Source organism: Vespa crabro, chromosome 7, assembly GCF_910589235.1.
Source record: "Vespa crabro chromosome 7, iyVesCrab1.2, whole genome shotgun sequence".
NCBI lineage: Eukaryota > Metazoa > Arthropoda > Insecta > Hymenoptera > Vespidae > Vespa > Vespa crabro.
In genome coordinates, this window is record NC_060961.1 from 5,192,501 (window position 1) to 5,209,173 (window position 16,673).

At 28.3% G+C, this 16,673-nt stretch overlaps 2 protein-coding genes across 7 annotated transcripts in view; both read left to right on the plus strand.

Annotated features, from left to right (window-relative positions):
• LOC124425603 overlaps positions 1-3,013 on the plus strand; it is a 46,769-nt gene extending 43,756 nt beyond the window's left edge. For all 6 annotated transcript variants that reach the window (XM_046966156.1, XM_046966154.1, XM_046966152.1 and 3 more), the window contains 4 exons: positions 1-38; positions 112-366; positions 480-728; positions 839-3,013. The exon at positions 1-38 is cut by the window's left edge and continues 37 nt beyond it. In XM_046966156.1, coding sequence (XP_046822112.1) covers positions 1-38; positions 112-366; positions 480-728; positions 839-954 — 658 coding nt within the window. In that variant the 3' untranslated portion in view covers positions 955-3,013. The remainder of the gene's footprint in view (positions 39-111; positions 367-479; positions 729-838) is intronic.
• A 3,562-nt stretch (positions 3,014-6,575) lies between these two features.
• The window catches only part of LOC124425601 (AF4/FMR2 family member lilli-like), a 131,172-nt gene continuing 121,074 nt past the window's right edge, over positions 6,576-16,673 (plus strand). The window contains exon 1 of the mRNA XM_046966144.1: positions 6,576-6,872. The gene's annotated coding sequence lies outside the window, so the exon portion shown is untranslated. The remainder of the gene's footprint in view (positions 6,873-16,673) is intronic.

Here is a 16,673-nt window from a genome sequence, read left to right on the forward strand (position 1 = left end):
TTGGGATCCTTCGAATATGCCTTATACGACTTTAATAAGTAAGTAACTTAAGGATATCATTTAAAAATAATTTTAATTTAAAAAATACATATACTCTTTGGTCTTCCTTAGCTTCTTTCCTACATCAAAGAAAATGTTCACACGCCGGTCGGTACTCCATCATGGATTTTGCCCCTTCAAACGTATTCTCGGATACTCCCAGACGACAGCGTCGCAGTGAGAAATCTTCGAAAACGGCAAAAAGAAGGACATGGCAGGACGATATTGAAGACGAGGAGTGTAGGAGTACGGATATTCAAATAGGATGCAGCTCGTCTGATCAAAATGAAATGGTAATAGCAAATACTTGTGAACACGAAGAAAAAGGTGAGTTTAATAAAACAAAACTAAACAAAAAATAATTAAATAAATAAAACCAAGAAATATCATTTATCCTAAAATTATTCAAATATAAATAAACATGTATATTTTATTTTTAGCATATTCATGTCACGGTAGTTGGGAAGAAAAAGGTATATGGTATACTATAGTGTCTCAAAAAAGTACAGAACTTAGGGTAGGCCTAGGACAAACGTATTGTTTCTCAATGCGGCCTGGTACAAATCCAGAAAAAAGTCAAGATAGGAGTAAATCGTTACAACAAGAACAAGAATTATGGCTTTCGAAGCCAACACGTTTTTGTCAAAGGAATGGAACAAATGAATGGACGTATAGACTCTCCAGTCAAGGTGGTGAAATTATATATTTCATATATATATATATATATATATATATATATATATATATATATTTGTATTTGTGTATGTGTGTGTGTATGACATTAAATTTCTTATTGCAGGTGTCTGTGAAGATTTAATGAAGGCAGCGTCGAGTTTAGCGTCTACTTTCTCATTGAGTAGCAGTACGATTATCGTTACAATAGTCACAACGACGCACACGATATTGTCCAGATGATTCGACAGAAAAGGCTTGTAGATATTGACTGCTACTTAAAACATAAACTATAATTAACAGCAGCTACTAACAGGCCAATCGGTCAATATAACATTATTATTATTATTATTATTATTAGTATTATTATTATTATTAGTATTATTATTATTATTATTAGTATTAGTATTATTATTATTATTATTATTATTATTATTATTATTATTATTATTATTATTATTATTATTATTACTATTATTATTATATTGACAAAAGAAATAGGCAAACATCGATGATTGAAAATGATAGTTTAAACTTTCTAAAAAATTGCTAGTTTTTTAATAGTAAAGGAAACGAACAATATACAACTTAAGGAACGATCGAATACATTATAAAAGCTGCAAAGCAGCCAGAAAAAATTCTCTTATATGTTCAAAGGCTGTTGCAAAGGTTGTTTATTGAAACAATTTAATTTCTGTCACTGTTCAAATAATTGTTATAAAATCATTTTATTTTTCTATACATATTAGGAATGTATATGCTGACAGAATAACCGGTGATTTTTCGATAACATTATAAATTTGAGCTTACGATTAAATAGATGTTGGTACTTATTCCTCTCGTAAAGTATGTAAAACTGTACGTAACTGTCGATGCTCTGAAGTTTTAGAAATATATTTTATATTTGTATATCTCTAATGTTTATACTGTTTATACTAGCATGGCCAATTTTTACGCAATAATTCATAATATCATTGCAACGATATCTCTAAGGACCTTACCACGTAACAAATACCGAATGTGTTAAGAATTGTCGCATCAAAGCAGATATGGATTGATCTTTAATTTAGCAGAAAACGTTGTTGCGTTATGTACAACGTAAGAATATTTTTCTTTTAACGGAATATGACATTGGTACCTACTGCCCGTTCCTAGTAGCTCTTGAAATAAAACTATAAAAAAAAAAAAAAAAAAAAAAAAAGAAAAAAAAAAGAAAAAAGAAAAAAAAAGAAGAGAAAAAGAAAAATAATAAATATCCTTCTTTTATACTGACATAGATACGAGTAATCATGATATCTTTTTATTAAAATGATTCTATAACATTCCAAATATTATATAATCGATTAAAAAAGTTCAAGCACCATTATTAGCCACGAAAGTAAAATCAATGATAAGATTCTAATGCATTTATAATTAATATTTTTCAATCTGTCAATTTTTATATTATTTCAAGTTGACCCGTAAGTTGTTAGTTACAGTATATTTATATACACACACATATATATATATATATATATTTTCTTTTTAACGAACAGACATTACTATCCCAACATTATATCGTTGGTAGATCTTCAAATTCTATATCTCTCATTTAACAGAAAATGTTAAAAGATATATCTAATCTAACAGGTATAGATTATTAGCAACAGTCTTTGAATAGAACCATTTCTAAAGTTGTAGGTTTGATAAATTGATGTAAATTATTAATAACCAAGCTATTGTAAATAAAACCAGGGTATAATTAATCGATACTACTTCATTTGATTTATACTCAATTGAAAATGAAGTAATATATGTAATTATAAATTATAGATAATTAACACGATAAATTCGTTTAATGTAATAGCGAATGAACAGTTTTTATCTTATAGCTAGTTATACATACATATATGTGTATATCTGTATATAATAATTTAAATATTGTATAAAGACTGTTTTTAAAGAGTAAAAAGTTTACACAGCTCTCGACCACGTTTAGCTAATGAAAGAGGAAGAAAAGAGCAACAAAAAAAAAAAAAAAAAGAAAAAACAAAAAAAGAAGAAAGAATGAAAGAAAGAAAGAAAAGAAAAGAAAAGGAGAAAAAAAACTAGAAGGCATACATACGTGGCTTTGAGCGCGCGTCCTCTGATACAATTTTCGATTTAAGATATTCTTGGAAATAAAAAAAAATATTTGTATTTTGCCGATAATTAATATGTTTCTACTGAATGGCATTGTACGAGAGATAATCAACGAGATTGATCTCTGGGCAAATACAAGATTTATATTTAACTTTGTGAAATAAAATGCTTTGTCTTTTTATATAGGATTAGTGGATGTAGATATAGAGGAAAGATCCTAGAGCATATAAATCACTTTTAACAACGAATCTTTGATCGTTTGAAACGACTAAATGCGTTTCATACGTTTCCATTGGATATGTCTATCCTTTATATTATATCTAATATTTGTTTTATTTTGATCACGATTAGCTCTAATGTCAATTTTTTTGTTTTTTTTTTTTTTGTTTTTTTTTTTTTATGCATCTTACTGCATAATTTATACTAATCATTTTTTGGTCGTCGTACATCTTTAAATTAGATAATAACTTTATAAATATATTGCCTGGTGAACGAATAAAAAGAGAAAAAAAAAAAAGGAAAAAACAAAAACGAACAAAAAAAAGAAAAATAAAATAAAATAAAATAAAATAAAAAAGAAAACAAACATTCGACTAAATCTCTGTAAATACACAGGTATTTATTCGTTGTGAAATGTGCGTGTGCGTGAATGCATGAGAATGAATTTGCGTATATAATACTATTCAAAAAGTCTACATCCATTATATATGTATATATATATATATATACATATATATATATATATAAAACCTTGTTAATATTTATTATATCTAAACGTAAACGGAAGACAGCCAAACGCAGTGGAGCTGACGAAACCTAGAAAACATTTTTTACTGTATATGTATACACGTATATATATATGTATATATATATATATATATATATATATATATATATGTATGTATATATATATATGTATGTATATATATATATATATATATAAAATATTTTCTAAAATTAATGTACTGTATACCGGAATTCAAGAAAATCATAAAAAAAAAAAAAAAGGAAAAAACAAATTTGTGAATTGAGTGGAAGAGGTGTACGTTTGAGAATTACCGAGCATCGAGTAAAGATAAATCTTTATTTTTATACATACAGGACGAAGTATCGTGAGCTTGCCTATTTTGTTTAATGATTATAGATAATGATTAACTATAGATAATACGTGAGATAGGATTATGTTCATTTAAGAAAAATGTTTTATTTTTTTTTTTGTTCTCTAATTATCATTGCTTCAATTTTCATCGAAGAAAATAATTTGATAATGACTATTAGTGTTTCACATAGAAATTGTTCTACGAGAATGGTTTTAATCGTTTTTCTGCCTTATCATCATCTCTCGAAGATTTATTTATCTATTATCAATGCCTATATATAAGAATATAAAATACGCTTAATTCTTTTACTCGCTCATCTGTCCGACGTACCTATAAATTTTTACCGTGAAAATTTATAGTCTATTTTATCGTCTATTTCTATATACTTAATACATTGTCAGATTATTCGAAATCTATTTTATTGCTAAAGCATACGAGAATCTAATTTTTCATTAGTATAGAAAGATTACGTTATAGTAGCGCAGGATGTAGCTAATCAAACAAGCTAAAATGAATTCCGGGTACAGACGTTGCGCAGGATAAAAAAAAAAGGAATAAAAAAGAAAAAGAAAACACACAAAAAAGAAAAAAAGGAAAGAAAAAGAAAAAAAAAAGAAAAAACTGATAAATATTCCTAGATTAAGAAATGATCTATTATTAAATAATGGCGTGATAAAAGCTGAGATTTTTCATGGAACAAAAAGTGTAAAGATCTGCATAAAGTGCCACTAAAGACACTCTCTATATAAAAGAAGTGATTCACTCGATTACTAACCATAAAATAATGCTGTGTATAAGAAATATATATATATATATACATATACATATATATATATATATATATATATATATATTTTTCGTTTATCACTGTGATGATTATATATATATAATTATAAATATTAGTATTTAAGACAGTTTGAGTGTTGCTTTTCTTGCCACTTTAGTCTAGAAGGAAAAAAAAACGAATGTTATTTCGATGTATTATTAAGGGTTTATAAGGGGAATAAGATAAAAGGAAAGGAAGGAAGGAAGGTAGGAAGGAAAAGACAAAGGAGGATTTACGAACCACAAAACGACATTGGCCTCTTTTTACGAACTTAATAATTATGTTCGATCTAATCGTATGATATATGCGAACGAGCATCGTCGTTAAATATTCTACGTGCTTGATTGATGAAAAAATATGTGGGCAAATTCTCCATAATACCAATAACAAATCGTTATAAAAGAAGTTGGATAAAAAAAAAAGAAAAAAGAACAATCAACGATATGATTCCTTTTTATATGAATATAAAATAATTTTTTGATTGCGTAATATTTTCAATATATCATGATGCGTTAATTTCTATATCACATATAAACAGACTATCTCGACGCGTTCGTCCATAAAATATAAATTATTTAAACGAAGGGCAAAAATAATAACAAAGGTGAAAAGGGAGACGATTAGAAAGGGATTTTACATTTTTGCTATTAACGATCGCAGGAAATGATATTTTACCGAAGAAGAATTAAAAAGAAGAAGAAAAAGAAGAAGAAGAAGAAGAATTAAAAATAATAATAATAATAATATGATATATATATATATATATATATATATATATATATATATATATATATATATATATATATATATGTATATTATCGATCGTCAAAACCTCGAACATCGACAAGTTTAAAAAAAAAAAAAAAAAAAAAACTCATTGCCTTTACGTACATACATACGTCGCTCGTTAACGAAGCGTTAAAAAAAATCTAATCGAACGAATAGCTTTTTATATTTTCGATCTCATATCTGCCTTTTCCGAGTGCTAGTTTATTCTGATAATAACGATATAGTATTTCTGTAAAGTGTCAGACAATGCCGACTCGATGGTATATGAACTAGCATCATGTGTAATGTTTATTATATTTTGAATACGAAATATATACATATAAAAAAAAAAAAAAAAAAATGAAAAAATGACTTTTTGTATATCCGATAAGTTGTTTTATTAAATTTATTCATTTCCCTTTGAATTTCCCTCCGTTTGTAATTCAAAGAGGAGACAAAATATGGATTTACATTAAATTCCAATGTAACAAATTCGAATTTTGTCGAGCGTGTTATGAAAAATAAAACATTTTTTCAACAAATTGATTTATAATATTTTAATAATATTTTTCATATATATTTCGATTTAACAAGACAAGATAAACGTGTATCATAGAAACATATATACTGAATGATTGAATGCTATATTATTTTCTTTTCAATCGAGAAAACGTATATGTTTATCGTAACAATATCGAATATCTTTGTCTCCTTATCGTCTCTTTGCTTATTCATTTGTTAAAAATATTGAATATTGATTGTTAAATTTAAGTAAAAGACGAAAGAGAAATGAGTGATTGCATTTAATCTTTATTATTATTATTCAAAAATTCGCGGAAATAGTTCTGCCAATGCGGAACTAAGAAAGCGAGTAAGAAAGAGACAGAAATAGAAAGCGAGAGAGAGAGAGAGAAAGAGAGAAAGAGAATTACGATGATATCGCCATCTACGAGGGTAGTTAAAGGGTGAATTTTTCTATAAAGCGCGTGTTCTATGACAGATCGACGTAGGTTTGCAAAATTTTCGCGGTGGTGAGTTTGGCGGCACACGTGAGCCATGTCATACACGATAAGCGTTGCCTCGAGAACGTTGAATATCATCGTAGAAGCATACGAAGAGAGACAGATATAGATACATCTTATCAATTGATATATGATAAAGATAGAAGAGGAAGAAGAGACAAATTCAAAGAAAATCCAAAGGAATAGTTACTTTTATTATTTCTTTTAAACATTTTAAAATATGTGGATAGTACCCACGTGGACTAGCAATCAATAGTGCAGTGTTGTTGCACGGGGGTCAGTCAACCCGCGCTCGAGGTCAACTCCATGGTGTCTTCTCTCTGGGTGAGTAGGATCATTCTTAAAGAAAGAATATTTGTAATATTTGTTTAATATCGTGAATGTTAATTTGCGAAATGAAAAGAATAAGAAATTTAGAGGAACAATTAAATTCTTTCATTATAAAGTTTTCTTCTTCCTTAACGAAAGTAGAGAGAAATAGAAAGAATGAGAGTGCGTATAAGAGAGAGAGAGAGAGAGAAAGAGAGAGAGAGAGAGAGAGAGAGAGAGAAAAAATTCGTTTATCGAGATCACACTGAATTTAGACTCTTCCACTTCGATCCTCTGCAAGGGTTAAACGCGAATCGATACTGTGTGATCTTTCTTTGATTTTAAAATAATCCATGAAAGAAATATCGATATATACATACATACATATATATATATATATATATATGTATATTTGAGATAATAATTTAGATTGATTTCACATTTTATATTTGGTACGTAGATATGTGTGTGCTTGCGTATATTTGTGTAGACGTGTAGTACGTTTGTTTCGTCGAATGGTACTTTCAAAGTGATCGCTCAGGTATATACACTTTACTGATTGCTGGTTCTGTATTGATCTCAATGAAATCTACGATGTAAAGTCAAAGGGACCGTATGATTTCCGTAAGTTAATTATGTAAGTTAGTCTTCCTTAAAGATCCAATTGTTTTGTCTTTTCTTCATTTCCTTTTCTTCCTTTCTTTTTTTTTTTTTTTTCTTTATTCTTGTTCAATTGATTTTTATGAGGGATCAGCTACGTCATCTTGTTATTCGATTTGACAATTAGATGAAATTTTTCTTAATAAGAGTTAAAAAAAGGAAGAACGTTTAGTATCTAATACTACGCATTGAAAAATTATAGAACGATGAACTCGCCTTTCATTTTCTTTTATTTCTTATTTTTCGAAATACAACGATATCTCTTATTTATTGTTCTTTCGAATAGTAATATTTATTTCTTTATTATCATCGAAAGGGACAAATTTGGAAATGGGACAGAAGATTGAAAACAGCAATGTAGGACAAAGGTTGGCCGAGGTGAATGGCACCACCTCGTTGTTGAAGCTGCACTCACCTGCCTGCGCAGTCGTTCCGCGAATTCTCACTAAGTTCGATGGTGGTAGTGGTAATAGTAGTAGTAGTGGTAATAGTAGAAGTAATAGCAACAACAGCAGCAGCAGCAGGAGCAGCAGCAGGAGCAGGAGCAGCATCAGCAGCAGCAGCAGTAGTAGTAGTAATAGTAATAGTAGTAGTAATGGTAGTAGTAATAGTCGTAGCAGCAGTTTAATTGTCAACACGATGAAAGAGAAAGAAAAGAAGGAATAGGTTCTTCATTTACTTTAATTTGTCTGATGAAAGAAATGGGCAGAACGAGGGTGAGAGGTGGGAAAGAGGATGAAAGGGATTAGCTTTAACACTTCAAAAGCTACACATTTTGCGATAATACTCGGCGTATACAAAGTATAAAGAAGGAAATGATTATTAATGGGATTTCGAGCGTGCGTTTGAAATAGAGAGAGAAAGAGAAAGAGAGAGAGATAAAGTTGATTCGAAGTAAAAGCTCGATCATGTAACCTACATACAAAAGAAAAAAAAAGAGAGAGAGAAAGAAAGAAACTGGGATAGTCGATAAATAAATTCGCAAAATCGATCGGAATGATGATCGTTTACGCTCCCATTGCCAAGATTCACAATTGGTTTTGACGATAACGTTGCTTCGGGAGAAAGGTAACACCTCTCGCGCAAGCAACGAGAGATCGCTTATCATTGATCAGCTTGCCGACTTGGATGAAGCTATTGCGCTCTGGAATTGCGTAATTCTCTCGGATCGTTGCAGTTTTCCGATGTAGTTTTTTTCGAATTTTCGTTCAAAAGAATACTAATATAACATTTACGAAGATGACCTAAATCATTTATATATATATATATATATATACTAACGTGTACATTTGTATATATATATGTATATATATTTTTTTTCTTACTTTAATGATATTACATTATTACAGCATAAAGGCAAGTGACACAAAGAGAATAATAGGTAAATTCAATTTAATAATAGAAAATCGAAATTTTTCATTTACGATTAAGGCCACATTCGTGATTATAGAAACATTATATGTATATATATATTTTTTTTTTTTTTTTTTTTTTTTAATAACAAAAATTTTTTTACAGTAAAATGTTTTGATATTAATTAAGAGAATTTATGATACAAAAACTGAGACATTCATATTATTCGAGTATGTTATGCAACGTTTATTATAAATTTGATCCACCCTGTTTCTATGTACTACATACGTGTTTCGATAGTGGTTGTTATATGTATAATAATTAATAATGTTTCATAACAGTGACATATGATTATAACACACGTGTTGTATAGTGATTAATAACACACGGTGATTGTTATTACTATTATAATTATTATTATTATTATTATTATTATTATTATTATTATTATTATTATTATTATTATTATTATTGTTATTGTTATTATTATTATTATTAACGTTTTTGTTATTATATCATATTGTATCATGTTATTATATCAAATTATATCATTGTACAAAGCGATTGAATTGGCATATTGTTTAATATTTCCTTTTTTTTTTTCTGAAAGAAAAAAATTGCCAGATTCCAATTTCAGAGGAATATCAATGAATTGCAAGAAAAAGCTATCATAGTTTCATTAATAATAGTGAAACAAAATATAAGGGTAGGTTAGGCGAGATCATCATTTATACGTTACATTCGGTTTGACTAGTCTCTCGTTCGTTTGCTCGAACAGGACATTTATTTTAACGGTGCCGATAGATTCTGCTCGTTCATCTGCTCGTTCGACTTTATCATAACGAGAGAGAAAAAGAAAGAAAGTTAGAGAAACAGAAAACGCATTTTCCAGTTCGCCTTTCAAATTTACGAATATTCCTGGTTTATTTTCTAAGAGAAGAGAAGATCGATTATGCAAAGAAAGATCTTTCATATCGAGGTCGTATCGATTAGATCCTAAACATGGTCTCCAAAATTTCTTTGTATTTTTCTTTATTATTATGTTCTTTCTTTTTATATATATAGAGTTTTATAGATATATATATATATATATATATATATATATATATATATATATATATATATATATATATTATAGAGTATATATAGAGAGTATATATATAGAGTATATATTACACGACGATATTACAATTAAAATATAATTAATTAATAATCCAACAGGAGAAATTAATTCTAAATCTTGAAATAAATCTATTTTGTATTTCATTCTCAAAATAATTCATTTCGAATTGATTGATTCGATGGATTAGCTTCATTAATATGTATTTGAATGCATATGTAATTATAATTTTGATTTTAATTCATCGGTTATAAAATATAGTCTAAAGAACTGTAGTAACGTGAAAGAATTAAAAATAAAGAAATGATGTTAAGTATCTCCTTTAGATTTTAATCAGAAGGTTTTCCTCGTATAATCTTCTCTTTCAAGAAATAGATTTAACAATCGTGAATTTAAAAATGTGTTTTTTATTTCTCTCTCTCTCTCTCTCTCTCTCTCTCTCTCTCTCTCTCTCTTTCTCTCTCTTCTTTTTTTTGTAAACCTCAAGTTTTGTAAGCTTACAGTTACTCTTATGACAGTCAACTTGTTAATATAGTTTAGACAAAATATTGTATAGTTAAGATAACGAGATGTTCCACAAAGTGCAACTTCAAGTTACGCAGGTTGAGTAGAATGGCATAGACATTCAAAAGCGTTCCTATGCTAAGTCCATAATGATTATCAAAGCAACGACCATGAGGGAGACATTTTGCTTAGTGCATCTTTTCGTAAAAGGCCGGTATCTTGTTAAATAGTTTTCTCAAAGAAATATAAAAGGTGGTTATAGCAAAAGAAGTTGTTAAAATTTCTATATTTTTTTTCCTATTTTCTTTATCATGAAATTATATACGGGATGTTCTCTTGTGAAAATTTGGAATATTTTCATTGGGGGCAGCGGGGGGGGAGATGTGTGGGGAGGAAGATGACCGGGGAGACTGAACCTATTAAAAAAATTTTCTTATAGATTTTTTGCAGATTGTTTCATGATTGTTTTTTTTTTTTTCATATTTGAAATGGTAAAAATGATACTTTATTTTCTTTATTTTTTTTTTTCTTTTTTTCTTTTTCTCATAATTGAATTGAACATTTGTCGTTGTCTCAGCAAACGTCATTTCAAACAGCAAAAAGAAACGTATATAGTTCCATTTAAAAAAAATTAATTTGACTTTGAAATTTCTTTTATAGCTTGACATGTAAAAAATAAATTGTGAAGAAATCATGTTATGTCGGTCACTTTGTATCGAACAAATTTATAAAAATATATTTTTTTTATAGGCTCGTTCTTAGAAAGAAAAATGATAAAAATCTTCATAATTTAATTAGATGAGGTATGAAAATTATTCTGTGTAATTTAATTATATTCCTTATTAGAAAGAGATCCTTATGAAAAAAAAGAAAAGAAAGAAAACGTGTTTCGCTATTTTTTTTTTTTTTTTTTTTTTCAAACGAAATTAGTTCATTTTCTCGTTGATAGAACCATCAGTAGTCCGGTATAACTGCATTCACGAAAGTTTTTAGCTCGCTCGACATTTTTATCGTCTGATAAATAAGACATTTTTCAGGGGTTTTTTTTTCTTCCCCTTCATTCTTTTCTTTCCTTTTTCCTTTTTCTTTTTTTTTTCTTCTTTTTTTTTTTTTTTCGTACGATTTAACAGGGCCCTTCGCGCGTTTCTAAAACGCTAAAAAGTTTAAGCTTTACGACCGATACCATGCTCGTTTCTTTTAACCAGCGATCGTTGCCGTAGCTAGAGAATCGTGAAACGTCTAGGCCGAGCTTGGCAAGCTTAGGAGAAAAAAAGTTATTGGATGCTAGGCAAATGGAAGTTCCAGTAGGTCGCCGATATTTTCCGATAATACGGGCCAGAATCTTCGATGATGCATACATACTACCTATCCTATAGCCATGTATGTACATGTCGAAGCTCTTTGACAAATTTTTAACCTGCTTTTTCTCCCGTGACTTCTTTTCCCTCTACCGAAACGTGTATATGGATATCTACAAGGAGACGATCGTTAAAAATATATACATGAATTATTACAAAATAACGATAGCTATATCATTGATTGATTTATCGAGAAATATATATAATTGACAATGATATATCATATAATTTTATTGAAAAATAATTTTATAATCTTAATAATTTTATAATTAATAATTTTGTAATTTTATAATTTCTTTTTTTTTTGTAAATAATTTCAATTTTTAAAATGATATTTTTTTTATTTCTCATTGTATTAATCGATAATAAAGTTACCCCTTTAATTATAATTACATAATTAGCCGTTTATATTGATTCGATTTATACAGATACGAACTTCTGTCATATTTTAAACAAATTCAAAGATTTTCTATCGAAAGAAATTATTTGATACAGTTGTGAAACATTAAGATGCTTCTTAAACAATTATCTTATTTAAATAGAAAAAAATTCGGAAATTGTCGATCTTTTCTTTTCATTTTTGTTCATCAAGGATTCATAAAAGTATCGACGTAATTTAGAAAAAAAATAAATTTAATCAAAATACGTTCGACGTATGTAAATTCAACGATGTCCTTGATCTTTTTTGTTATCTCATCTATTACTTTATTCGTCTCTATCGATTATATTGATTTTGGCAAGCAACATTAATGCCCTTAGTTAGACAGGAACGAACAATGCAGTACCAACAGAAAATTTTCTTTTCTTTTTCTTTTGCGATAATTTTTCTTCACCTTCTCTCTTTCTCTCTCTCTCTCTCTCTCTCTCTCTCTCTCTCTCTCTCTTTTACTCTCTGTCTAGTCAATTAAACAGATCGTACATTTGTTTAACAAACGTTTTCGAAACGAGGAATAATAATTAGTAGTCGATTCGATTAAATGATCGCGATCGTTTCACAATTGCACGCTTGTAACGTAGTTAAAGTTGGACCACGGTCGCTTAATGAATAATCCAACGAAAACAAACGCTAATTATACAAAGAGAATGAGATAGAGATAGATAGATAAATAAAGTTATCCCTGAATAATATGTATCTATGTATATACATCTTGCGTGCATCTCATTCGTAGGAACGGCTATCCATTTTATTATTTCGTTTGTCACTTTTATTATCGTTCATATACTTTTGTCGAAACGAAAGTGGATGAGTAGTGGGCAGAGATAAATATATTTAGAATAATTTTATGATAAATATTGTAACGAAGAGTTCGATGTTTTTCTTCATTTTTTGTTTCTGTTTTTTCTGTTTTTTCTTTTTTTTTTTTTTTTAACTTTTTCATTTTTTTCTTATCGCTTCGCAGTTAACTTTTAAGATTCCAAAGGGAAATAGAAATGGAAATAGTAATGTGGTGTAGATTCAGATTCCATATACATTGCACAGATATACACATACAATATATATTTACATGTATGAGCATTTTAATCGAAAATTAAGCCCAGTTTAATAGCCATATGAAAATACCTATATTTTATAATGCATTTAAGGAATAATATTGTAATTTCGTTGAGATGGAAGAATCATTTAGTTTGTAAAATACAAGGGTTATTCGTGTAATTGAAAAACATATAATAACATTTTATTAATAACATTTTATTGCTTGTAGTTTATTTCGCTTTTATTACAATATATAACTCGATTGATTTTATTGATAAGACGGATAAAATGAATGAAAATATTATCGTGGACCTATAGAAAAATCCTCGTTGTAATTCTTTTATTAATTTCTTATATATATATATATATATATATATATATATATATATATATAAAATGAATCCTTTCGAACAGTCTTTCTATTCATTTTGTTTTCTTTTCTCTTTTTGCAATGCTAAATAATAAAATTAAAATAAGTTAATTAAAGATAATCTCGAAGATGTAGTATTTAATATGATTGAATACTTTTCACGATATTATCTATATAATTTTATTATGGAATAAAAATCATTGAAGTCCATTTAAAGAATTAGAATGTATCTTCATATCTTGAAAAAAAAAGACTATAAGCAATTAAAGCAAAATAAATAAATACATACTACGTTATATGTAGTACCATCTAAATAATACAACATACATCTCAAACTTTTCCATTAGAGTTAATATTTACAAAGATATCGAAGCGATTTCAATTACGCGAATTACTCTTTACGATGAAAAGATTCCGTTGTTATTCTTCTTTAATACAAAAAATGGAATTTATTAAATATCTTTTTTGATTCGGACCGAATAAATAATTTTTTCGTAAAATAAAGAAAGGTCAAAAGATGATGAAAAAATAATAATGCATTCGATTATGATAATTAGCGCATATTCATTATTTGAAAGGTATATATTTTTCATTTGCTATTTGTATAACCGAGCTTTACTACTATTTACTTTGAATTTACTCTATAATGCTGTATGGTTTGTTTACGTAATACAATTGTTTTCAACTCCGAGACTTTAATTAACGAATGATGAAAATGTCTGTCATCGACATCATTCGATGGAAAGGTGCAAAAACAAAGATAAAGAAATAGAAATAGAAACGTAATGTAATTCTGCAAAATCAAACAATTCATTCGTTATCTATTATCGAACAGTTTGCTCTTTCATTGCATTATAATCTATATCTACGATAGGGAGTATTACTATACAAGAATATGGCACATATATATATATATATATATACACATACACACACGCATAAACGTACATTACTACACCATATGCATAGTTAACTTTTCGATAAGTTCGAAAGTAAGAAAGTATTGGTTAAACTCTAAAGGTAACGTTGAAATGTTGAACTTTTCTCGTTTTAACCGATGACCTAGAAGGAAAAGTATACATTTTTGTAATTTGTGGAAAAAGAGAAAGACACATAGACAGAGGGGCGAAGAAAGGAATAAAGGAAATAAGATATCGAATCTGATCGCGTATTTATCGCAAACTTTAATTCATACGAAATGAATTCGACGACCTTAATTCTCGAAAATATCGTAATAATCGAAAAACATTGGAAAAAAGTACGAAGTTTTTTTTAAAGGGAAAAAGAAAAAATAGGAAAGAAATATATTCTATTTTTCGAATTGTAGATTAAACAAGAACGATATATAGATATAACTGTAATTTTTCACTTTTTCGTTCGTTTTTTAGAAATGAAACGAATCCCTTTCGTTCGAAATGCATAAACGCATACACATATACATACAAACACACACACACACACACACACACACATGCACACATACACGCGTGTGCGTCCTCGCTTACGATGTACTTTGACGTCGAAGAGAACGAACGATCTTTTGTATGACTCGGTTTTTTTTTTTGCTGATCTTGCAAATCGACCTTTTAATCTCCGTAACGAGTCTTCCATCATCCAGCTTGTACTGGATATCCATCGAAAGCGATCAAAAGTTTAAAAGACCGTAGGGACTTTAGTGTAATACAATATTGTTGTTTCTGATATGTCGATATTTCAGTAGTATCGAAAATGCGACCAGTTTCATTGTAAAAAAAAAATATATCAGATTCTATAGTTATGAGAAATGAAAATTCGGTAGATTATATAATAGATTGATAAGCAATATTTAATATATATATTTAATAAAGTACAAATTATGATTCTAAAATTGATTTTATTAACGTTGTAATATTATATTCGATATTATAATAAATATTTCGACGTTTCTTAAGAAAAATAGATTAATATCTTTGCTGAAATGAAATATCATTAATATTCTAGCTGAATCAAAAATTCATTTAACCAAAATACAAATATATATATATATATATATATATATATATATATACATATATGTATATGTATGTATGCATGTATGTATATACATACTCATTCATTCATTGCAAAGAATGTTTTGATTAAAAATTTATTTTCAAATCATATTTATTTATATTGTTGTATATATTATTTATTTATTTATCCTATCTTACAATTTTATTTATCTTTTAACAAGTTAAAAAATAATATCATATATATATAGTCACAGATATTTTTTGTAATATTAAATCCGCCATTGGAAATGATTTTATTTTTCTTTTTCTACATTTATTCGGTAAAAGTCATTCATGCGCGTGTTTTGTGTGTGTGTGTGTATGTGTGTGTATTAGAAAGAGAGATCAAACTAAATCGATCGTAAACCAAATCTAAGTCTCAATATCTCGACTTTGTCGAGATTAAATACTTTTATATCTCTTTTGGCGATACCAGCTTGATACGTTTTCACATTTCTGCTTGAGATACATAAATAGTAAGTATCGAGGAACCCCCGAGATGGGATAAAACGTTAATAAATAATAATTCAAAGACATCGTCCAACTTTGTCGTCGTAGTCGTCGTCGTCGTCGTCGTCGTTGTCGTTATCGTTATGATTATCACCGTCGTCGTCGTTGTCGTTGTCTTCGTCATCGTCAATTATTAAACGAATTTCTCTTCTATACGGATCAAAAGGAAGATTGCAAATTTAGAATAGCTCGATAGAGAGAAATTCTCAATCACATTGGAACTAAATAGATGTCAGTAGGATCTGTGATATGGCAGGTAGTTAAAAGGCTTTTGTGCTTAATGCTTTCGAGTGGCCCACTGCCCTCTCCCTTTCTCTCTCTCTCTCTCTTTCTCTCTCTCTCTCTCTCTCTCTCTCTATATCTTTCTCTATCTCTCTTTCTTTCTTTCTTTCTAATTCCCTCTCTCTTACTTTCCCCCCCACAATTCCTCTCTCCGT